The following is a 21,607-nucleotide window of genomic DNA, read 5'->3' as shown; positions in this document are numbered from 1 at the left end:
GGTAAAGCTATGTGAAAATCAACTAAGCAGAACTGGTGATAAAAATTAATGTAGGCTTGAAAACAGCTGAAAAACGTTAATAACAATATAAAAAAATGAAAAATCTAATATTCATCTCTGAAAACTTTCGTCAATTTGGTTTTGCAAGCTAGAGTAATTTTGTTAGTATATTTAGTTCATAATAGAGCCCTATAATGGTTTAGATTAAATCTTAAATATCATATAGGCTTTGAATAAGCTGCTCTTGGGTTCCTAACAGTTTAGTAGAACTTTAAAATAGTTTTTGGGTTGGAGTTGTAACAAAAACACACGTTAGAAAATATACAAATACTCATATTTTTTAAGAATTATTTTGAAAAAGAGTCATGGAACCACCAATACCAGAGGCGCAGTATTGGGACGTTTCGAAAAAGTCCCAGAAAGAACGTCAGATAATTCGGAAGTTTGTTCCGGATGCCGTCGACCTGTCCACAATAAGTCGTGGCGAGATCTACCGGATTGACACATTCTACTTGGAGTGCCAGAAGTATCGGGATCATTATCGTGACCCCTATGGCAAGGTGCACTGTCCACAGTTCTTCCACTTGCACAAGGGAAAGTGTGGAGTCAAACTGGACCAGACCCTGGCCCAGATGACACAGGCGATTGCCGGAAATGTGGACAGGCAGCCATTCGTGTTTCCCCTGATTCCGAACAAGAGCATGTTTCTGGGCGGCAGTATTCCAATGGGGGCACAGACATCCCCAGCTGGCGTCACTAGCTTCCTGAGATGATGTATTTGTAAAATTCGCTTTGCAATACACATATGTACTTTGTTTACCAGTAACACAAATATATGCTGCGGTAACTGTTAAGAACTACAACCTTTTTGGGTAGAGTTCTACTACAATAGCTGTCACTTTAAACCCACTGAGATTAGTTTCAATTATTTGATTTATTCTTTGAGTTGCGCTGGGAAATAACCATCCGTTTTATACATTTTAGTACTTTATTTTCTAGGATGGGAAAGCAGTTTTTCAATAAATAGCATTTTAAATACTTTGCGCCCTTTTATGCGTGAAACATACACAATAGTTTTGAATTTCTGGGGTACTTGATGTAAGCTGACACAAGGATTTGATATACATTTTAATTAGCCTTTTACAACTGGCGTTTAAGCTAGTAAACACACTAAAAAGTCTTTCTGTGCACGGCTTTCTGCCCCTCTTCCTCGTATTCCCGCTTCGAGATCCACATCTTCTTGAAGGTATCAAGCGAGGCTAAAATCGATCCGCCCATCCATGTGGAGTACAGTCGTTCCTGAGGCGCTGCGATCTGGTAAGAGATGTTCGTGAGTTTCTGAACTGCGCAAAGACATATAGTTGGTTAAGACATATTTACCCTGATCTTGAGATCCTTGGCCGAGTGCTTCTTGAGTTCGGACAAAAGGCGGTCGCCGAAACCCTTGAAAAGCGTGGATCCACCCGAGAGGACGATGTTCTGGTAGAGCATTTTCCTGAGATCCATATCCGACTTTTCGATGGAGTACATCAGAACGTCGTGTATGCCCTCGCACTCCTCGCCCAGCAGATCGGGGCGGAAGAGCACCTCCGGCGCCCTGAAGCGGGCCGGTCCGATCTCGAAGGTCTTGCCGTCGGGCAGCTTGTAGGCAAACTTCTCGGTCTCCACCGCTTCCTCCTTCTGCGGGTTGGTGGCCAGGTAGCAGACCTTCTCCTTGATGGAGCGTACTATCTCAAATTCGGCTGTCGACCGGAAGTTGAAGCCCTCCCGGCGGATGAGTGTCTTCAGGTAGCGTGTCACATCGCGCCCGGCGATGTCCACGCGCATAATACTGTGAGGCATGGCGAATCCCTCGTAGATGGGGACCGCATGCGTCACACCGTCGCCGGAGTCGAGCACCACGCCAGTCACGCGTCCGGTGGCATACCTGCAAGTAAATGGTTAAGTGCAACTGACTGGTGGACTTCCAGGGAATGCAATTCTTACAGACTGAGCACCGCCTGCATGGAGACAAAGAGCGCAGGTGCATTGATGCCTTCGAAGAAGAACTCGGCGGCCTTCTCGCGATTACGGCGCGGATTAAGCGGGGCTTCGGTCAGTAGCACGGGATGGTCCTCTGTGAAAGTGGCCAGTTGTTCCTGGTTATTAAGATTCGCAGGGGTTAATCAAGGAATAAGGAGGAATGATGGCGTCGTTACTTTGCTATAAATGTAGCTCCATATCCGCTCCATGTCGTTCCAGTCGGTGACAATGCCGTGCTCCATGGGATACCGGATGCTGAGCAGACCTCGGTGCTCCTCCGCCTTGGGACCAACAAATATGTCGCCCTCCAGGGCGCCAGCCATCACCCGGACATGCTTGGGCCGGCCAATGCTGCAGGAGATGCAATCAATTAATAGGGTTCGAGGGCTTGCCTCTTTCAGGGCACTTACTAATTGGGGAACCTGCATTTTGGAATGTGCTCGCCAGCAAAGCCGGCTTTGATCACACCGGAGCCCTGCAAAAAGCGATGGGATATACATTTAGTGGGCTGTGATAACACAGTACATTATAAATTACGGGTGAAAGGAGAGCAAGTCGAAATTGAATGGAATGGAATCCTACAGTGTGCCCGAAGTGGACATGATGACCGTGTCCAAGAACTCGCAATACGAGCGGGAGTGGCTCCTGAAGTTCGCCCCGCCAGTTGGACTGACCAACATCAGCTACGGCGGCATGTACAAGGTGGACTCGTTCTACCTGGAGTGCCAGAAGTACCGGGACCAGTTCCGCGACCCCTACAACAAGCTGCTGCGCCCCAAGTTGTTCGCCACGTACCGGGGCAAATGCGGCATCAAGATTGATCCCGAGCTGGAGCAGCTGAAGCGGCCCGCTGCCTCGCATGTGGAGCCCATCCCGGTGGTGTATCCGATGGAGTACGGGCGGCAGATGGACTTCGACAGGGGTTTCCGGATGGAGGGCAGGAACAGCAGGGACAGCGCCACCGCCCGAAGATATCCGTGTGTGCGTGTGGTTGGCAGGTAAAAGCCTCCTGGGAACACCTTTCGATCAAAATTGCCCGCTTGACTTTCGGTTGCTCGAAAATGAAACCATCTTTGGTGACTGCCCAGTTCTTGTTTCCCGGATTAGTCATGTTGGCCATTTGAAGACGGCTTGAAAGCTCACTGACAAAGGGACGGGCGGTAGGTGATGTCACTATTTGCTGGCCAAACGCTTGGAACTTACTGTTCCGCCCCCGTTTCCTTGATTTCATTGTCCCCCACTTCCACTTACGTTATCTATGACGACGGGCTGGTTAACGACGACATCATAAGGCTCCATTTTGTGCGTTTATCAAAATTTGCAAATTTTCTATTTAATAGTTGGCCAACAGGGTGACCGTATGAGGTTTGCTGATATAAACCAAGGGTGAACAAATACATAGACCGTATATTTCAAAAGATGTCCTAAATATGCCTCCATACAAAATAAAATTATATGGTGTATACTTTTTAAAATATTAAACCAATCATAGTTAATTATTTAATTATAATTAGTTCACCGGAAACAGCACCTGAATAATTATCTCAAACTTTCTGTCAATAAAATAAAATAAAAGTTAAGAATATAAACAAAATATAAACAAATAATTGGAAACTTAAAGGCAAATAATTTGAAATTAAAAGCAAATTATTTGAAATTAAAAGTAAATAATTTGAAATTAAAACAAAACACGAGGTTTTTTAAGTTAGAGATAATTAAATTCCATTAATTTTATTTTTAACATATGGTTTGGGTCTTGGCTAAAATGTTTTGACCTGAGCCATTGGTATATTTAAACGGACTGGGTGCGGTCACACTGACTACAATGGCCGAGGCGAATTTGGACAAAAAACCGGAGGTGAAGCCTCCGCCGGGCCTGAAGGCCATCATTGACCACCTGGGGCAGGTGTATCCCGAGCAGCCCAACCCGCTGCAGGTGACCACGCTGCTCAAGTACTGGCTGGGCGGGCAGGACCCGCTTGACTACATCAGCATGTACAACTATTCGGGGGACGCGGACAGGAACATTCCGCCGCACTGGCACTACATCAGCTTCGGGCTGAGCGACCTGCACGGCGACGAGCGCGTCCACCTGCGCGAGGAGGACTCCACGCGGTCGGGCATGGGCTTCGAGCTGACCTTCCGCCTGGCCAAGACGGAGGCGGAGCTAAAGCAGCAGATCGAGTTCCCGGAGAAGCCGCAGCGACCACCCACCTGGCCGGCTAACCTGCTGCAGGCCATCGGGCGCTACTGCTTCCAGACGGGCAACGGCCTGTGCTTCGGCGACAACATCCCGTGGCGCAAGAGCCTGGACGGGAGCGCCAGCTCCAAGCTGCAGAGCCTCCTGGTGGCCCAGGATCCGCAGTTGGGCTGCATTGAGACGCCCACCGGCACCGTGGACTTCTGCCAGATCGTCGGCGTCTTTGAGAACGAGCTGGAGCAGGCCTCGCGCTGGAACGGACGCGGCGTGCTCAACTTTCTGCGCCAGGATGTGCAGACGGGCGGCGACTGGCTGGTGACCAACATGGAGCGCCCGATGAGCGTGTTCGAGCTGTTCCCCGAGACGCTGCTCAACCTGCAGGACGACCTGGAGAAGCAGGGCTCCGACCTGGCCGGCGTCAATGCCGAGTTCACCTTCCGCGAGCTGAAGCCCACCAAGCAAGTGAAGCAGGAGGTGGACTTCCAGTCGCTGAGCGAGAAGTGCGCCAACGACGAGAACAACCGCCCGCTGACGGAGACGCAAATGAAGCGCGAGGAGCCGAGCTTCCCCCAGTCCATGTCGATGAGCAGCAACTCGCTGCACAGGTCCTGTCCATTGGACTTCCAGCCGCAGGCGCCCAGCTGCATCTCGCTGGACGGCATTGAGATCACCCTGGCGCCCGGCGTGGCCAAGTACCTGCTGCTGGCCATCAAGGATCGCATTCGCCACGGGCGGCACTTCACCTTCAAGGCGCAGCATCTGGCACTCACCCTGGTGGCTGAATCCGTGACCGGCTCGGCAGTCACCGTCAGCGAACCGTACGGCGTGCTGGGCTACTGGATTCAGGTCCTCATCCCCGACGAACTGGTGCCTCGCCTCATGGAGGACTTCCGCAGCGCTGGCCTGGACGAGAACTGTGAGCCCAAGCAGCGGCTGGAGCTGGAGTGGCCCGACAAGAACCTGAAGCTGATCATCGACCAGCCGGAGCCCGTGCTGCCCCACGTTCTACCCATGTCCCTCGACGCCGCTCCTCTGAAAATGTGAAGCCGTCGAGCACCTAGCTAGTATTATTTTAAATTAATCGAATTGAATCTTCCACTAACAAGTAAGTTATGCATACATTTATACGTTTCATCTAACACAATGCACGTGGCCTTTGCTCCGCTCCGGAGTCCAGTCAAAATATACAAACATACCCAAAACCACTCAACGGGCTTTTGATCCGCCGTTGAAAAGAGGAAGCGCCGGCGCCAGGACCGAACAATTCGCCGGATGAGTCACTTGGGCTGGGGCTAGAACTCGAGCGCCTTCTTTGGTGGCTGCGGCGGATATGGCCACTTGCCGGCCACCAAGTCAATGCCACCTCCTAAGCCACCAATTGATGGCACTGCGCAGTGGCCAAGCAGCATGCTTCAGTTTCTAATTCTCGGAATTGATCAATTATAGTGGAGGAGTATTCAATTTACACACAAAAATCCATTCCCTGATCATGTGATCTGCATGGAACTGAAGCTGTAGCTGGAGCTGGAGCTGGAGGAGCTGCATCAACTGCCTGGCTGGGAAACCTTTTGCGCTCCGTTTGTTATTGTATCTATCTTCGCCGTTGCCTAGGTGAATTTTGTTTACCGCAGAGAACGCCAGCGCTGTGGTCTCTGTCTGATTAGAGGCGCCTTAAGTGAGCGAACGAATTTTTGCTAAACGGCTCGTGGAAAATAATTCAGTTTTCTTCATTCCGCCGCCGACGACGCAAGCGCTCGGTTGTGTGCTCGCTCGAGAGGTCTCCGCCCGTCCACTTATCGCCGCCACCGCTCCTCGATTCGCGCTCGTGTGCCGGATTGACGGACTCCCAAGAGTCTTCAAGTGAATCGGACGCCTTCGACTGGAGTTCCGGCTTAAAAGTACGTAGGGAAGGGCCTAAAAGAGGTCTCAGGGTTTAGCCACCCACCGGCAATTGCATAACGGCCCGCCCATCGACCGCTGACCTTCGATTTTGGCAGTGACCCCCACACCGTGGGACTGGGTCTGAACTGGGTCTGTGCTGGGTGCAGTGCGTCGTCATCGTGTGGGCACGTGCACGCCGTTTGATAGCGCGGACTTCTGCGATAGCCGCCAAGAACGAATTCTTTTAATTGTTTCGGCGAGCGGCTCGCGTTACATTGAGTTTTCGCTACTGCGGTGCGGTTTTTCGGCGGTTAAAAGAAAACGTTTGCAGAACAGAGCATGGCGATGAACCGTAGACCCACCTCGAACCCCCTTACCCCCCATCCCCCATCCCACCTACGAAGTGCACTCGAAAAGGGCATGCATATTCGAGAAATGCGAAAAAAATTTTAGTTATCGCTTGTAATGCAATCTGTTCTGCGCAGCTCAAAAATGCATTACAATGTTGCTGTCGCAGGTATAAAGAAGCGAAATCGGAATCGAGCGTCTTTCTACGATAACTTGGTGTTTGAAACCTCAAAATGATATCTTTGGTTATTAATTTGAACTTGTTAGCTAGTGAAACCGTAGATTGTTATTGTTCTTTGGTTATTCAGTTCCGCAGTCTAATCCAATTTAAAAATTTTATAGTGATGCAACTATATAAAAATAAGAGAATGAAAGTTTTCTAAAAATAAGAAATTATTTGTTCAAAATTAACACAAAGGTATATTTCCTTAAAACACAGAAAAACAAATGTTTTTTTTATTTTTGTCATTTAATAAATTAATTGAATTTACTTAGGCAAACTTTATTTTTGTTATAAGTGGAGGTAAAGGGTTTAGAACCCTTAAAACATTATAACAACTAAATTATACCTTAAATTAGTCTGTGGCTAGATCTAGTTATACGGCTAAAAGCCTCCACTTTCCAACGTAACTTTCCCTTAGATTCCGCTCCCTTGAGAATTGCCTTGTCTCCCGTTTAGTTGGGTTCTGGATTGGCGACAATGTAAACTGCATTCCCATTTGCCGGGGGCGTAAACAGCGATAAACGTGGCCAAATATTTGGCTAGCCAATTCCGACAGTCTGTGATTATTTTCCGGGATGGGGAAATAGCAGCGTTTGGGCAGGTGGCAGGCGGCAGTCAACAGCATAATTGGGTGCAATGCGGCTGACTGATTACGGAGGGCACCCACTGACATGATGTGTAATTGCAGGCAGCACTCGCAACCAGGAGGATTCGTTGCCAGCAGTCAGTAGCCATTAGCCATGGCCGAGAATGAGCCGCTGAACGAGCAGCAGGGACAGGTGAATGGTCGCATCCTGCCCGCCAATGGACACACCGCTCCGCTCACCAATGGCCAGGTGCATGCCAACGGCAAGAATCCGACAGTGGCAGCTCAGAACGGGCACGCGAACGGGAACGGGACACACATCGAGGCGCCCTGCTGTCGGGACATTCACGGCAAGGAGCCGCCGGACGGAGGAGCCCGCGCCTGGCTGGTCATGGTGAGCGCCTTCCTCTGCAACGGCATCATCTTCGGGTTCATCAACACGTACGGTGTCATCCACTCGCTGCTGAGCGACCGGCTCACCAAACTCGGGGATCCGGAGGCCTCCAGCAAGGCGGGTAAGTCCTACTTTTATGCCCCCACCCCCCCTTCGAAAGTGACAGCAATCTGTCCATAATCCCTTCAGCCCGCGGCAAATGAGTTCTGAATTTACGACCAGTGGCTGGCGTTGATTGTAATTATGCAGGCAGGGCAAACGAGATTGGATGGGAACTGGACAGTTGTTTTGCAGGCGGGCTATCTGTTCCAGCAACCTCTCTAAAACAAATCAAATTCCGTGGCCTTTGATTGCTGCCCGGGGGGCCTGTGATTTTGATTTAAATATTGTCCAAAAAAAAACGAAATCATTTGCGTTCTTTAAGATTGATAATATTTCTAAATCTGTATGCTGTACAATCTTGTGAATTTTACGAATATGAATTTGATTAGGCCATGTGCTGACGCCATTGGAAATGAATTGTCAATATTATTTTAGAAAGTTTTTGTTATTCAGATTTATTATACATCGAATTTAACGGACATTCGACCATGTCAACGCACATTGCCGCTGATGTTGTGGGCCTTTGGGTTCAATAAAACCCAACGTTGTAGTACGTAGTAGAAGTGACGATATAGGAATCCAACGTAGCGACGTCAAGTGAATTAAATTGCTAAAAGTTGATTGGATCACAAAGCATTATTCAACAGCCGGCGGGTGAGAAGAGCGCGAAGACGACGACGTCCAGAGATGGGGACTACTCCCTTAGAGTTGCAGCTGGATGGGTATTTTGGCAGCTCAGTTCCTGGAACACTCCAAACCAGACGCATCTGCTTTGTGGTCACTGCGATTGCGAGCAGAGTGTTCACTCTGTTGGTCAAGGTTTGTTGGCCGGCCTGCATTACGCATACGCAGCGTGGGGCGGCAACGCATTGGGGGCACGGCCGGCGCTTTTAAGACGAGCCACCAAGAAGTGGCCAGCAAAAGACTAAAAAAAAATAGACAAAAAGACAAAAGCCAGCAGGCAAAAGTGACCCAGTTACATTGGTCGGCCGGCGCTGCCGGGGAAGCCCCTCAAGTGCTCCGCCTTACAGCGATCCTCCTCCAAAGCTAGGGCTAGCTCTGGGCTAGAGCTAAAGCTAGAGCCAGAGATGACTGGCAGTTCCGCAATATGATTAAAACCTGACGTAATCCGAACCTGAGCTCTGTGTGCCATATTTTTTGCCCACTTTTATCGCGGTGTCGATTCATCAATTAATTGTCAGCCTTTGTCAATTACACACACTTCCATGGGCACATCATAGCGACTTAGTGGAGGAGCTCGGAGGCGCCATCCGGTGGCCCATCGGTTCATCCGTGCGCAAACGGAGGTCAAGATCAATCATCCGATCGACTGACAATCTTTGGCAATCCCCCTGCATATTGCATCAGATATACAACATATAATATTATCGCATCGGGTTGCCATCTATGCATATGAGGCATACTAAAAATATGCCGATCTATTTTCGACAGACGCCATGCGGTGCCATGTAACTCGGCAAAGTTCCCTTCCGTTCGGATTCTTTTTTAAATTTTTGGCACCGCCTCCGGTTTGTGTTGTTGCACGGGGAATGGGCACGGGTATTATCTAATGGCTCTCCACGCAGCTCTCGAGCGGATTGCCATTGACTGGCTGCGAAGAGAGCATCGTCGGTGGCATTGACATTGACTGCCTGCCGTTTGCCGAGATTGCGGAGAACTATTCTGCGCATGTGGGGGAGAAATACGTGCCACCTCACGGCCCCATTCCCCAGTTGGCCATAGTAGCCATTGTAGCCGTGTCTCAGCGAACGCCCAATAAATATCCACGAAGCATCCAGAGTGGGTCAAGTTCTATTTTGGGTTAATGCGCTGCAGTTTTTCAGTTCTATATTAGATGTGGTTACACCTTAATATGCACCAATTATAAGATACTTTCATGTATCAATTACAATTATGTTCTTATTTGTACATATTTAGTATTCACCAAAAAGTGAAATACTTTAAACAAACTTTATATGCTGAAAAACAATTATTTCGATTTTCCAATTAAATTACCGATAGTTTCTATAGCAGCTATATTGTCCGGTTTTTATAAATTTATTCTAAAATAGTAATCATTTTTAATATTTTATTTTTTCGGACTATCTCCAATAGAAATAATACTTTCTGACAGTCTAGTTTGCATAGAAACAGACAGCTGGACATGGCTGGATCGACTCTACTAGTGATGCTAATCTAGAATACACATATATACTTTATAGGGTCGGAAATATCTCATTCACTTTTCATTGAAACTAAAATACCCTATGCTAAGGTACACAAAACCAAAATGTCCTATGTGAAAGTGAATTAAATGAAAAAAACATAAACATCTTCAGGTTAAGGGTCAAGGGAGGTTAGATCCCGGCTTTTATAAGCAACACTTATGAATGGCATACGCAAGCACTTCAGAGAGCAGATTGTGACAATAAATTCGTACAGACACGCGAGCTCAATCGAATGCTTATCTGTAGTTCCGGCCTACAATTTGATAGTCACTGCGATTGTGGTTTCCAAATCCGCTTTGTTTGGGGTATAATAAAGCCATAAAAACAGTGTACAAATTGGAACTTTAAAGTTTAGTTTTACAGTGCGTATCAAAATTGATAATTTTAATTTGTGACTAAATCGGTACTTCTTCGGTACACTGTCCATGTTCAAGACAATGGACCAAAGCCGCTGGAGAGACTGTAGCTGCTTATTTGTAAGAGGAGGCTTCTGGCGGAGAATCGAACCTTATCGGAGCATTAGATCATCTTCGCAGGCGGGGAACAAAGAATTAACCTGAATCTGTCAGTCGAGCATCGATTTGAAGTGCCAAAGTAGAACAAGCGAAAGTGTTTACGCATCGCAAACAATTGGTTTCCCCCACTGCTGCCCGCAGAGTTCAGCGGAAAATTATTGACGACGAAAATCCAATCTTCAAATGGCAAGCGACAAGATGCGTACGGTCCTCGATCCCGCCAACCGCCGACGGATTGGGTTTCCAGACCAAGCTCCTCAATTCGACGCAGTCGGGCTCCCACCTGGAAGTCGCACCGAAACACCTGGAACTGGGGCCAATCTCCAGACATGCACTACATCGCCTCACCTCACAATCAACCGCAAGTGCGTGAGATTCGATTTGTCAGATGAAATTTGTCCGAATAGGTCGAGCAGACTTATTGGTCAGATAGCTTGCCAAAGTGAAGTATTAAATAGTATAGGGTTTCATAAACGGATTATCCTCAAAAGAGCCAGAAAAAGAAGAAAAGAAAAGAAAAATTCTAAAAAAAACAAACTTACAAGACTACTATTTATAAGTCAAAAAATAAAAGTCCTGTTTAATTTTTATTTTTTTTAAATTTTATTGAAAACCTGAGGTGTAATTGTTATCAATTGATTTTTATATAAATTTTAAAAATAACGACCATTTGTTGAGTTTTAATTTTAGCTCTACAAATAATGATTTTTCTCTGAGTTTTATTTTTAACTTGCTCAAAAGTTGTAGTTTCTAATCAAAGAATAAAACTTAATATTAAACCGGTTTTCGTAAAAGTGGGAAAGAAAAATCTAGTGGACTGCATTTAACAAATTCTCGGTTTTTTTTTTAACTTTTATAAAACTTGAATAAAAACTGTTGATAGAAGAGTAGAAGCGCATTGAATAAATTCATATTTTCTTTTTAAAAAAGTACATATGATACATTTAAACCTACTTAATAGTAGAGTTGTGACTACTTTGTGACTAATTTTCTAATGCATGATTCATTTTATTTAATATAAAAATAAGAAATGCTAATGAACAAATTTTTCATAAAGGTCACGACCATAGTTCTCGACCATACAGTTCCACACCATATGGGTCATCCTCTTCTAAAAACTTACGTGACGAACCTGTTGAAGCCTATTCTACTCTATTTTTAATTCTATAATATAATTTATAAGATAAAACAAGAAAGAAAAGCAGAAACACGCTGTTGGTTCACGCGGACCTTTATCATGAACATTAAACACGTTTAACTGTAATAAAAAAGAAAATATAATAATATTGCCTTAAGAGATTATAAGCCGAATACATTGCATCACAGAAAAATGCATATATATTTTGAACATTTTTACGAACGAGTAAAGAATTTCATATTTTTATTATAGATAAGCTGCGTTAAAAATGCACACACCCCAGAGAGCCCATATATTTAGTAACTCTGATTAAACAGCACATTTTTAATGGTTGCACCCTGGCTTCGTTTCAGCTCTGATCGGATCCCTGGCCATCGGCACCACATTCCTCTTCTCCACAGTGGCCGGCTGCTTGACGGACAAGATTGGACTGCGGCTGACCACGTTCGCCGGCGGAGTCCTCACCACAGGAGGACTGCTGCTGTCCTCGTTCTGCACCGAGAACATCGGTGCCCTGTACTTCACCTACGGGATCATGTTTGGCCTGGGTGCGGCCCTGGCCTACACGCCCACCCTGGCCATCCTGGGCCATTACTTCAAGCGCTATCTGGGCAAGGTGAGCGGCTTCGTGACCGCCGGCTCCAGCGTCTTCACTGTGATACTGCCACCCTGTCTGGATAAGCTCCTGGGCAGCTATGGCCTGGAGGGCACCTTACGGGTGAGTAAAGTCAAAATACCTCTTTCCCCTTCTATATACTGATTGCTGTCTGTCTGTTTTATGTTTTCTATTTTCCAGATAATGAGTCTCGTGTCCGCCTTCATCATCCTCTGCTCCTTCGTTTACAAGCCGCTGCATCCGCCACCGGAGCCACCGAAGAAAAAACCCGGAAGGTCGCGCATCAATCTCTTCCTGCGCTCCATCGTGAACGTGGAGATCTGGAAGCGCAAGCGATTCGTCATCTGGGCGCTCTGCGTGCCGCTCGCCCTGTTCGGCTACTTTGTGCCCTACGTCCACATGATGCAGTTCGTGAAGACCACGTTCCCGGGCGAGGATGTCAACCTGCCGGTCATGTGCATCGGCATCACCTCCGGCATCGGACGGCTGATCTTCGGCGTGATTGCCGACATGCCCGGTGTGAACCGCATGTACCTGCAGCAGCTGTCGCTGGTCTCCATTGGCCTGGTCACCCTGCTGCTCCCGCTGACCAACTCGTACGTGGTCCTCGTCTCGTTCACCCTGGTCATGGGCCTCTTCGACGGCTGCTTCATCTCGCTGCTGGGCCCCATTGCCTACGAGATCTGCGGTCCGTCGGGTGCCACGCAGGCCATCGGCTTCCTGCTGGGCCTCAGCTCCATTCCGCTGACTGTGGGACCCCCGGTGGCGGGCATGATCTTCGACAGCACGAACTCCTACACCCTGCCCCTGATCCTCGCCGGGCTGCCCCCACTGGTCGGCTCCTCGCTGCTCTTCCTGATCAAGTGCGTCAAGGAGGAGGAGAAGGGGGTCAGTGCGCCGCGAGCGGTGGTTATGGCCAACGGAGACATCGAGATTGCCGGCAACGGCCATTATCGGTCGGATGGTAAGCTATACGTTACTTAAAAACTTCAGGATTCGTCCTTAAAATTGTAAACATTTTACCAAAAAAAAATTTGGATAGAAATATTAAAAGATAAAGGGTATATTGGGTTCGTTGAAAAGAGAGTAACAGGAAGAAATATATATATTATTGATCAGGTTCTGTCTGTCCGTCTGTATAAACGTTGAGATCCGGAAACTATAAAAGCTAAAGATTTGGGATTTTAAATGCAGTTACTAGTTATTTCATCGAAGCGCAAGTTTATTTCACGAAACTCTGACATATCACTCTGAGATTGTAATCATGTCCCTCTGTATGTTATATTCGATCATATCTATCGAAACACATATTAATTTTCAAAATCGAACCCTTGTTTTAGAACTTTTTAGCAAATATTTTGAAAATAAAAGGTACTGCTTACTCATAGCTCTTAGTAGAAATTTAGTAATATATGTATGTAGATATCTTAATGAGCGCCTTTGCAGACTTATATTTTGTAATAATATATTGAATATAATGGTAAATTCAATATATTGTTTTGTCTATAATATTTTTAAAGAGAACAATATTAATTTGATATCTAATTTCAAGTTGGTAAAGTAATGCAAATACAAGTTATGAATAATCATAATTAAGCGATAGGATCATGAATCGCTTCATCATAATTATTCATAACTTTTAATAGATAACCAACATAAAAAGGCAAAGAAAAACAGTCATGATATGAAGATTATCACATAACATTTAAACATATTTATGTTCATTTAAGTACACGAAATTGTTTTTACTTGTTTTCTGTTGAACACTTTTTAGATCCCAATCTCTAACCTAAGTGATATTGAAATGCTTTGTTGGTTTTTTTGTGCAGGCTCCAAGTCCAGTGCACCGTTGATGGGTGCCAGTAATCGTGGATCCCATGGACCCGGCGATGCGACCCCTAGGATCCAGAGCAACGGACACGTGGACAGCGGAACTGGTGCGTACCCCGACTCACCTTGGCCTAGCCCCACTCGCATCTCAGACTCCGCCGCCTGCGACCATCCCAGTAGCTCGCTTCACACTAACCCGGGCGCACATGCGCCTCCCAGCTGCTCTCACACCGCACTGCTGGGCGGGGGCTCCAGCTACAGCTACAGCTCCAGCTCCAGTCCCAGCATGTCCCTGCCCCTGACTGACGACCCCAAGCGGCGTCGCTATACCTATTCCATCTACTAACCCACTGCCTAACTGCTAGCTGCTAGAATCTCTCTGCTTCGCCTGATGTAAGCCCTCTCTTGGGCACTTGCCGCCTTCTGGTTATCTTGGTGTGAATCGCGTGTGTAATCGAATAGCATGACTAAGAGCACTTCACCATTCCACGTCTCTAACCCTGCACCAGCACCAGCACCAGCACTTCCACTCCCACTCCCACTCCCACTCCCATTCCCATTCCCATTGCCTCCAAATGCCTTGTAGATCGTAAGACTTGCTGTTGTAAATAAATGCCAGCTTATGTCTCATACAACTCGCCGCGTGTTCCGGAGTCATCGCATGGGCAGGCGCAAATCCTTCGACCAGAAACCACTCTCAACTCAATTATCCTGTGCATCTTTCAGGGAAACTCGCCGTGACCAATGGATCGGCGTCGTAGGGAGACAGTCGTCGCAATAACTCAAAATTCCACAAAACTTTCGAAACAAATTGAAAAGTTCTGCCATTTTCAGCTGTAATCTCGTCGTCGGAGCCCACACAGCTTAGCCAGCGCAAAATCGAGGTGTTCATTCGTTTTATAAACCATAGCCACCGCACATGTCTCCAAACATATGCCCATTCATCGGTTCGGATCGGATCGGATCGGATGAGATGCCGATGCCTGTGCTCCTCTCCCATCCTTCATGTGTGCATAATGTACCTAGGCTAAGGCGATTTCGCAAAACCAAATAAACATAATATTTTAATTTTTAATAAGAATGTGGTGCTGACTTTTTAATTTTTAAAAGCCTAAACTGTTTGTATCTCAGAGAAATAACAATAAGGATTATAAACCAATTAATGGCTAGGGAAGTTGGGGAATACGCGTAATATTGACTCGTCATATTCTTTAATGGCCTAAACCCAGAATCGATGGCGAATAGGTTAATGTTTTTATCCGTAAATGGCTCACTGGTTGAGGGGCTATTGTACCATTAATTATTTTAATATTTGGGTCTCCAAACTATGCCACCTGCCATCCCGGGAGCCCCGAGAATCACGCGATCAAGGGGAGGAGTTTGGAGGATTTTTTTTTTTTGATTATACAACGCAAGTGATCGGAAACCGATCCATGACGTATTGGACTCGCATTGCCCAATTCGCATTCGCAAAGTGTTTGGCGTGTCATCACTGGCCATTAGTTGAAATTATAGCTATTTGTATGCGCCCCCTTCATGTCGGGCCAAAAAAAAAAAAAAAAAATACGGCGCGCTATGTGCGGTCCAATGCGTCTCCCGCCGGTGGCCCCGTATCCAGTGGCTCTTTCTTTCTTTCGCCGAGAGGAGAGTCGACCAGGTCGATCGATCGATCGCTATCGCTATTGCCACCGCTGAGCCGTAAGCGTGACAATAGATCGTTCGCGTCCCAAAGCAGGCAACACGTCCGGCGTATAAAAAGTCGATTGATGGAAAATTGGGCAATCAAACTGTTGGCGCGTTTCAAACCGATCGGTCGAAAATTACGTTACGTTCGGAAACGGATTACACTTCGAGCTGCACTCGATACTCAATAGGGACAAGGATTACCCAACCATGCTGACTTGGACCCTCTGGTGCGGATTACTGTTCCTGCTGTGGTTCTACTTCCTGTGGAGCCGTCGCAGGTTCTACCTGCTCACGCTCAAGATCCCGGGGCCACTGGGATACCCCATTCTGGGCATGGCCCACTGGCTGATGAACAGGGAAGGTGTTAGCGGATTTCCTGGATTACTCAGCTGATCGGCAGTAATAATCGTGGTCTCCCTGCGCAGATATCCTCAATGCCTTCGGCCGCTTTCTGGACAAGCACGGACCGACCATCTTCTCGTGGCTCGGACCCATTCCCTTCATGATCGTCAGTGATCCGCAGGTTGTGCAGGACATCTTCACATCGCCGCACTGCGTCAACAAGGGCATCATTTACAAGGCCGTGGACGATGGAGCGGGCATTGGACTGTTTAGCCTGAACGGTGTGTGTGATTGGAATTGAGCATAAGACTTACTTAATCGGGGATTTCGGTAGATCCCCGTTGGAGCATCCACCGAAAACTGTTGAACCCCGCCTTTGGCCACAAGGTTTTACTCAGCTTCCTGCCCATTTTCAACCGGGAGACGGCACTTCTGCTGGATCAACTGAAACCTCTGCAGGACGATGGAGAGAAGGACCTTGTTCCACTGCTGCAGAGCTTCACCCTGGGCATAGCCACCCGTGAGTATAGAAAATAATCGATTGAGGGAAATAGAAAATTGCATTTTTTCAAAAATATAAACACATCGAAACAGTCACCTTTTGTTTTCACTTACTAACAGTAAGGTTTTGTGTTTATCGAAAATTAGTTAAATAAATAAGTTTGCCCTTATTGTTTTTAAACAGAAAACCAGATGACTAGAAATAATACTTCGTTTGAAGAAATTTCTTATCAGTTTCGTTTTGATACTTGGCGCTTCGTATTTAATATGTTCAAATTGAGAGAGAAAGAAAAAAACTAAAACCAATTTTACATTGGTCAATACAACAATTGAAACGTGATTGTTAACCTGTGAATATCAAATCAATACTGGGTATTATTTTATTTGTTTTTGTTTAAACTAAAAGTTAAATAAGCATTCATATTCTAAAAATTAATGGACTATTTATACACTAGTAAATACTATTTTGTACTCAATGAATATTTTCGAAATAGATTTTAGCTTTGTAAAAATGTAATTTAAACTTAAACCATATTTAAATTAAATAAAATGTATTTAAATCATATAGGAACTATTTTAAAACTAATATGTTCTCCATTTATTTAAGTATTTAATATTAATGCATACAATTTAATACGCATTGCATTATGTTTTAATATTAAATTTAATTATTAAATATAAAATTTGGAATTTAATAGTTAGTTTTTTGTATTAAGTGTATTTAAGTATATTGACTTTATTAAACAACTCAATGCTCTTAATTATTATGTTATGTATCGACAGAAACTACCATGGGCAGTGATGTGAAGAGCGAGGAGAACTTGATGAGCAAGTCCCTGCTGGACCGATACCAATGGTGAGTGTTGACCTGGACCCGGACTGCTTCTATCCATTAATAGTATGTTGGAAACTATGACAGACATGTGCTTCTCGCCGTGGCTCATCAGCCGATTTGTTCGCCAGCTGCTGGGTAGAGAGTCCCACTACTACCAGGCCAAGACGGAAATTCGCCAGTTCATCAGGAAGGTGATGATAAAATGTTTAATACAATTATCAATAAATCAATTTACCACGGACTACTTTCAGCTCATTGAAAAAAAGTTGGCGGCAGACCAAAAAGAAACACAACCTGCCATCAAATCAATCGATAAGAATATATTTCTTAACCTGGCCACGGATTTGCTGAGAAGGGGAGTGTTCACTTGGAAAAATGTCGAGGATGAGTCGAACATCATTGTTTTTGGAGCCTTTGAGACCACCGCAAATGCTATATACTATACGCTGATGTTGCTGGCCATGTTTCCCGATTATCAGGAGAGGGCCTTTGAGGAGATACAAAGCCTGTTCCCGAACACCGGAGACTTTGATGTCACGTATGCTGACACCCAGCAGATGGTGTATCTGGATCTGATCCTCAACGAGTCGATGAGGGTTATACCCCCTGTTCCAGTTGTGTCCCGACAAACGTCGCATGACCTAACACTGTCCAACGGGATAGTGGTGCCTCAGGGGGTTCAGATCGCCATAGACATTTACCACATGCACCGGAGCAAAAAAATCTGGGGTCCAGAAGCAGAAACCTTCAATCCAGATCACTTCCTACCCCACAACATTCAGGACAAGCACCCGTACGCCTACATACCCTTCACCAAGGGAATCCGAAATTGCATAGGTAACTAAGCTTAGGATTTGCTCATATGCCTTTAGTTTGTTTAAATCACATCGTTTTTCTTTTATTTTAGGCTGGAGATATGCCTTGATATCGGCTAAAGTTACACTGGCCAAATTGTTGAGGAATTATAGGTTTAGGACGAGTTTTCCGTTCGAAGATCTTTATTTTGTTGAAGATATAACCATGAAGCTCAAAACTGTGCCACTGCTGGAGCTCCAAAAGAGAATTTAAATGTTATTGAACTAAGTGATTAAAAATGAAAATAGATTAATAAAAGTTGTTAAACAATATGTTTTGTAAATTCTGTAATTTTTAAGCGAAAAGGGATTAACGCATGGAATAAACTTTTTCTCTTTTGAACAACTTACTTTCACGGTCCATTACAATTTTCTCAAGCATTCACTTTTAATTCAATTTGTTTTCTTACGTTCATGTGTGGACAATATGTATAATTATAATGATATATTATAATTATATAATATATATACAAAATAAGCCGAATAGCTCTCAGAAATAGACCTTTTATACCTAGGGCACTCCCTTAAGGGGTTTTGTACACTTTGAAGGACGAAAAAAAAAGAATTTCAATAATAATAATTTATTTAACATTTTCATCTGCAAAGCAAATATGATTTCATTTTATTTTTAAATTTCTGGTTTCAAGAAAATAAAAATTAAATAAAAAATATATAAACTTTTCCAAACTCTCCGCGTTTCCAACAATTTAAATTCAAACTCGATTATTCTTATTTAGTACACAATTTTAAGTATATGTACTAAAAAATACTGAGAGGGGATTTTAGAAAGCTACGACCACACTGTCACATTGTTGGCAAAAGGCGGGCACACAGAAGAGCAGTTAAGCATAAACAAACCGGCAATGTCGCTGACTGACATTTTGGAATTGAACAAAACGGAGTTGTTCGCGAAGATTCGCGATGGATTGCCCGTGGTGCAGAAGACGCAGAACCTGCTGGACTGTAAGGACGACCTGCTGTTCGCCTGGGATGCCAAGGAGTGCTGCCTGCTGGTGCGCAACTGGCGCTCCTCGCTGGCGGGCGAGGTGAGCGTCCAGTTCCAGACCCTGATCCCCTCCAGCACGGTGGGTCTCGATGTGGACCGCGTGCTGGCATCAAACGAGTGCTCGCTGGTGGCGCTGAGCGGACCGCGCGGCGTGACCATCCTGGAGCTGCCCCGCCGCTGGGGACCCGATGGATACTACAAGGACGGCAAGGCCAGGATCACTTGCCGCACCTTCAGCCTGGACACGCAGCTGTTCCTCAACAACCCGCACCTGGAGGTGCGCCAAATGCGCTGGCATCCGCACTCCGTGTCGGACTCCACGCTGCTGGTGCTGCTCAACAACAACACCATCCGGGTGTACAACCACTCCAAGCTGCGCCACGTGTGGCAGGTGGGTCCCTCGCTGCACCGCGGCGAAGGCACTAGCTCGCTCTGCGACTTCGGCGAGGTGGCCGTGGACTTTGACATCGCCCCCGCTGGAAAAACTCGAGGTGACTCGGAAACTACCGGGAAAAACGAAACCACACTGGATAATAGCAACAAAACGCTGATGGCAGCCAAATCGCTGCCCAAGCAGGAGAGGATCGAATGGCCCGTAGTGGTGTTGCGCGAGAATGGCAATATCTACGTCTTGATGACCGGCGTGGACTCTGAGATGACGCGTCTGCAGGGCCCCATCACCATAACGCCCCAGACGCGTGACAACTACGGCCTGGAGTCGTGTGCCCTCATGATCATACCTTCGCTGCCGCCAACTATCGTTATGGCCGAGTCCAACGGCAAGCTGCACCATGCCCTGCTCATGGAGGCGGAGGCCGCCGAGCTCTCCTTCAACGAGGTGGACGACTTTGTGCTCATCGAGCCCGCCGAATACGTCGTACACGTTCTTGAAACTGTGGAACTGGAGCTTGGACTGGCTGCTGGAGGAGGAGGAGGAGGAGCGGCAGCAGCCTCCTACAACTGTCCCGTGTACTTGAAACGTGATCTGATCAACGAAATGCGCTACTTTGCCTACCACAATGCGGGCTTGCACGCCGTCACCGTGAGTTTCATCTCCGAGCTGCAGCGCTACCTGGACAGCGAGTCCGAGGATGACAGGCTGGAGCTGGCGGCCTCTTCCCGGGCCGAGTACATCCTGTGCACCAAATTCGACTCCAGTGAGTCCGTGAACGCAGTCTTCGGGCTGGCTCTACTGCAAATTCCTGCCGGAGTGGTCCTGCTCCTGGGCAGCGGCCAGGTGATCAGTCTCAAGCTGGTCATCGATGCCCAACTACTGGTGACACCCAATGAGAGCAAGCAGGCTGGCTTGGATGTGTCGCAACAGGAAAGTGGGCCCTCGTTTGTGGACACCATTAAATCGCTGCTGCAGCGCAGCGTGAACCAGCCCATCCTGGCGGAAAAACTCGCCTCGCCCTCCGCTCAGGAGAGCTACGAGCTGCTAAACCAGGCCATCGAGGTGCTGCGCGAACAGTACCTGAAGCGGCATGACCTCGTGCGCGCCGCCTTCGCCCGGCACATCAACCAGATCCAGCTGAAGCGTGAGCAGCAGAAGCTGGAGATCCAGGACCTGGAGCAGGAACGCGAACTGATCAGCGAGCGGGCCCACAAGCTGGCCGAGCGCTTCGAGGAGATCAGCTACAGCCAGGAGCTGCTCGTGCGCAAGTGCAACGGCCTGATGCAGAAGGCCAATGCCGCCCTGCCCAACAATGTGGTGGCGGAGCGCGAGTTTGCCCAGGAAGTGAGCCGTCTCAACACCGTCACCCAGAGCATGGCCGCTGGCTTGGAGAGCTGCAAGAAGACGCTGAACAAGCAGCGCTACCACATTGCCAAGAGCCAGGAGGACCTGAAGAAGAATGCCTACGAGCTGCCGGAGAAGCAGCACAGCACCATCACCGAGATACTGACCCAACTGACCGGCGAGATCGATCGCCAGATCATCGACGTCAAGCGCATCAACAAAATCGTTGGTGTATAAGCTCGAATGGGAGTGCGCACTGTTATGATTTCGCCACGTTTTTGTTGATGGTAAATCCGAAGCGTAGAACTAAAACGTATTAATAATAAACATGTCGATTAAGTCCTATATTCGGTAGCGTTCTCCTCTTTGCATTCGATGGCATGTTAATCAGAATACGTCACATGTGTCTGCCAGACTGTTAAATACTAATTCGAATACAGTAAACACTTTCCTAAGCCGACTGCAATGCCACTCAAAGATCAATAGTTCTTCTTTGGAAACTACCTATGTATTTGGCTTAGGAATTTGAACTATAAAATTATGCTATATGTCGAAGCAAAAT

The 21,607-nt window shown here is 46.7% G+C and overlaps 7 protein-coding genes across 12 annotated transcripts; 6 read left to right on the top strand and 1 right to left on the bottom strand.

Annotated features, from left to right (window-relative positions):
* Positions 1–365: 365 nt before the first annotated feature.
* On the top strand, positions 366–857 carry LOC128252892 (uncharacterized). The gene has a single exon (XM_052981067.1). It carries the CDS (start codon positions 366–368, stop codon positions 771–773), a length of 408 nt encoding a protein of 135 aa, XP_052837027.1. The 3' UTR covers positions 774–857.
* Positions 858–969: 112 nt separating this feature from the next.
* LOC128252889 (actin-related protein 1) lies at positions 970–3,433 on the bottom strand. The gene is made up of 6 exons (XM_052981058.1): positions 3,274–3,433; positions 2,433–2,497; positions 2,199–2,373; positions 1,987–2,138; positions 1,381–1,927; positions 970–1,314 (listed from the first exon to the last, which is right to left on the bottom strand). The coding sequence occupies exons 1-6, from the start codon at positions 3,319–3,321 to the stop codon at positions 1,171–1,173; spliced, it is 1,131 nt and encodes a 376-aa protein (XP_052837018.1). The 5' UTR covers positions 3,322–3,433; the 3' UTR covers positions 970–1,170.
* On the top strand, positions 2,504–3,024 carry LOC128252891 (uncharacterized). Its single transcript, XM_052981066.1, has one exon. It carries the CDS (start codon positions 2,593–2,595, stop codon positions 3,022–3,024), a length of 432 nt encoding a protein of 143 aa, XP_052837026.1. The 5' UTR covers positions 2,504–2,592.
* A 385-nt stretch (positions 3,434–3,818) lies between the features above and the next one.
* On the top strand, positions 3,819–5,427 carry LOC128257081 (suppressor of fused homolog). Its single transcript, XM_052987900.1, has one exon. The coding sequence runs from the start codon at positions 3,848–3,850 to the stop codon at positions 5,264–5,266; it is 1,419 nt and encodes a 472-aa protein (XP_052843860.1). The 5' UTR covers positions 3,819–3,847; the 3' UTR covers positions 5,267–5,427.
* A 136-nt stretch (positions 5,428–5,563) lies between these two features.
* Positions 5,564–15,164, top strand: LOC128257072 (monocarboxylate transporter 10). Of its 2 annotated transcripts, XM_052987885.1 has the most exons (6): positions 5,564–6,120; positions 7,363–7,775; positions 11,991–12,355; positions 12,434–13,217; positions 14,083–14,190; positions 14,810–15,164. In XM_052987885.1, exons 2-6 carry the CDS (start codon positions 7,415–7,417, stop codon positions 14,842–14,844), a joined length of 1,653 nt encoding a protein of 550 aa, XP_052843845.1. In that variant the 5' UTR covers positions 5,564–6,120; positions 7,363–7,414; the 3' UTR covers positions 14,845–15,164. The 2 variants fall into 2 exon arrangements, with proteins under 2 accessions (XP_052843845.1, XP_052843836.1); XM_052987876.1 differs by lacking the exon at positions 14,810–15,164 and having other exon boundaries at positions 14,083–14,795.
* A 561-nt stretch (positions 15,165–15,725) lies between these two features.
* On the top strand, positions 15,726–18,559 carry LOC128256134 (probable cytochrome P450 313a4). Of its 5 annotated transcripts, XM_052986258.1 has the most exons (7): positions 15,726–16,130; positions 16,195–16,392; positions 16,446–16,631; positions 17,396–17,468; positions 17,512–17,638; positions 17,699–18,284; positions 18,355–18,556. In XM_052986258.1, exons 1-7 carry the CDS (start codon positions 15,977–15,979, stop codon positions 18,513–18,515), a joined length of 1,485 nt encoding a protein of 494 aa, XP_052842218.1. In that variant the 5' UTR covers positions 15,726–15,976; the 3' UTR covers positions 18,516–18,556. The 5 variants fall into 5 exon arrangements, with proteins under 5 accessions (XP_052842218.1, XP_052842242.1, XP_052842235.1 ...); XM_052986282.1 differs by lacking the exons at positions 15,726–16,130; positions 16,195–16,392 and having other exon boundaries at positions 16,582–16,631; positions 17,532–17,638; positions 18,355–18,559; XM_052986275.1 differs by lacking the exons at positions 15,726–16,130; positions 16,195–16,392; positions 16,446–16,631 and adding an exon at positions 16,802–16,962 and having other exon boundaries at positions 18,355–18,559.
* Positions 18,560–19,086: 527 nt separating this feature from the next.
* On the top strand, positions 19,087–21,388 carry LOC128263345 (nuclear pore complex protein Nup88). Its single transcript, XM_052998373.1, has one exon. The coding sequence runs from the start codon at positions 19,165–19,167 to the stop codon at positions 21,280–21,282; it is 2,118 nt and encodes a 705-aa protein (XP_052854333.1). The 5' UTR covers positions 19,087–19,164; the 3' UTR covers positions 21,283–21,388.
* The last annotated feature ends 219 nt before the right edge of the window (positions 21,389–21,607 follow it).

This window comes from Drosophila gunungcola, chromosome 3R (assembly GCF_025200985.1).
Source record: "Drosophila gunungcola strain Sukarami chromosome 3R, Dgunungcola_SK_2, whole genome shotgun sequence".
In the NCBI taxonomy this organism is placed as follows: Eukaryota; Metazoa; Arthropoda; class Insecta; order Diptera; family Drosophilidae; genus Drosophila; species Drosophila gunungcola.
This window is presented reverse-complemented; position numbering and strand designations above follow the sequence as displayed.

Bases quoted from the DNA above. Each gene is read 5' to 3' on its own strand.
- LOC128263345 (XM_052998373.1), top strand. From the start codon at position 19,165: ATGTCGCTGACTGACATTTTGGAATTGAACAAAACGGAGTTGTTCGCG.
- LOC128256134 (XM_052986258.1), top strand. From the start codon at position 15,977: ATGCTGACTTGGACCCTCTGGTGCGGATTACTGTTCCTGCTGTGGTTC. The intron at 16,393-16,445 runs GTGTGTGTGATT...GGATTTCGGTAG, and splicing joins TGGACTGTTTAGCCTGAACG to ATCCCCGTTGGAGCATCCAC. The intron at 16,632-17,395 runs GTGAGTATAGAA...ATGTATCGACAG, and splicing joins CACCCTGGGCATAGCCACCC to AAACTACCATGGGCAGTGAT.
- LOC128252889 (XM_052981058.1), bottom strand. From the start codon at position 3,321: ATGGAGCCTTATGATGTCGTCGTTAACCAGCCCGTCGTCATAGATAAC. The intron at 2,498-3,273 runs GTAAGTGGAAGT...CGCTTTTTGCAG, and splicing joins AGCCCGTCGTCATAGATAAC to GGCTCCGGTGTGATCAAAGC. The intron at 2,139-2,198 runs GTAACGACGCCA...CTTAATAACCAG, and splicing joins GGAGCTACATTTATAGCAAA to GAACAACTGGCCACTTTCAC.
- LOC128257072 (XM_052987876.1), top strand. From the start codon at position 7,415: ATGGCCGAGAATGAGCCGCTGAACGAGCAGCAGGGACAGGTGAATGGT. The intron at 12,356-12,433 runs GTGAGTAAAGTC...TCTATTTTCCAG, and splicing joins GCCTGGAGGGCACCTTACGG to ATAATGAGTCTCGTGTCCGC. The intron at 13,218-14,082 runs GTAAGCTATACG...TTTTTTGTGCAG, and splicing joins CGGCCATTATCGGTCGGATG to GCTCCAAGTCCAGTGCACCG.
- LOC128257081 (XM_052987900.1), top strand. From the start codon at position 3,848: ATGGCCGAGGCGAATTTGGACAAAAAACCGGAGGTGAAGCCTCCGCCG.
- LOC128252892 (XM_052981067.1), top strand. From the start codon at position 366: ATGGAACCACCAATACCAGAGGCGCAGTATTGGGACGTTTCGAAAAAG.
- LOC128252891 (XM_052981066.1), top strand. From the start codon at position 2,593: ATGGAATCCTACAGTGTGCCCGAAGTGGACATGATGACCGTGTCCAAG.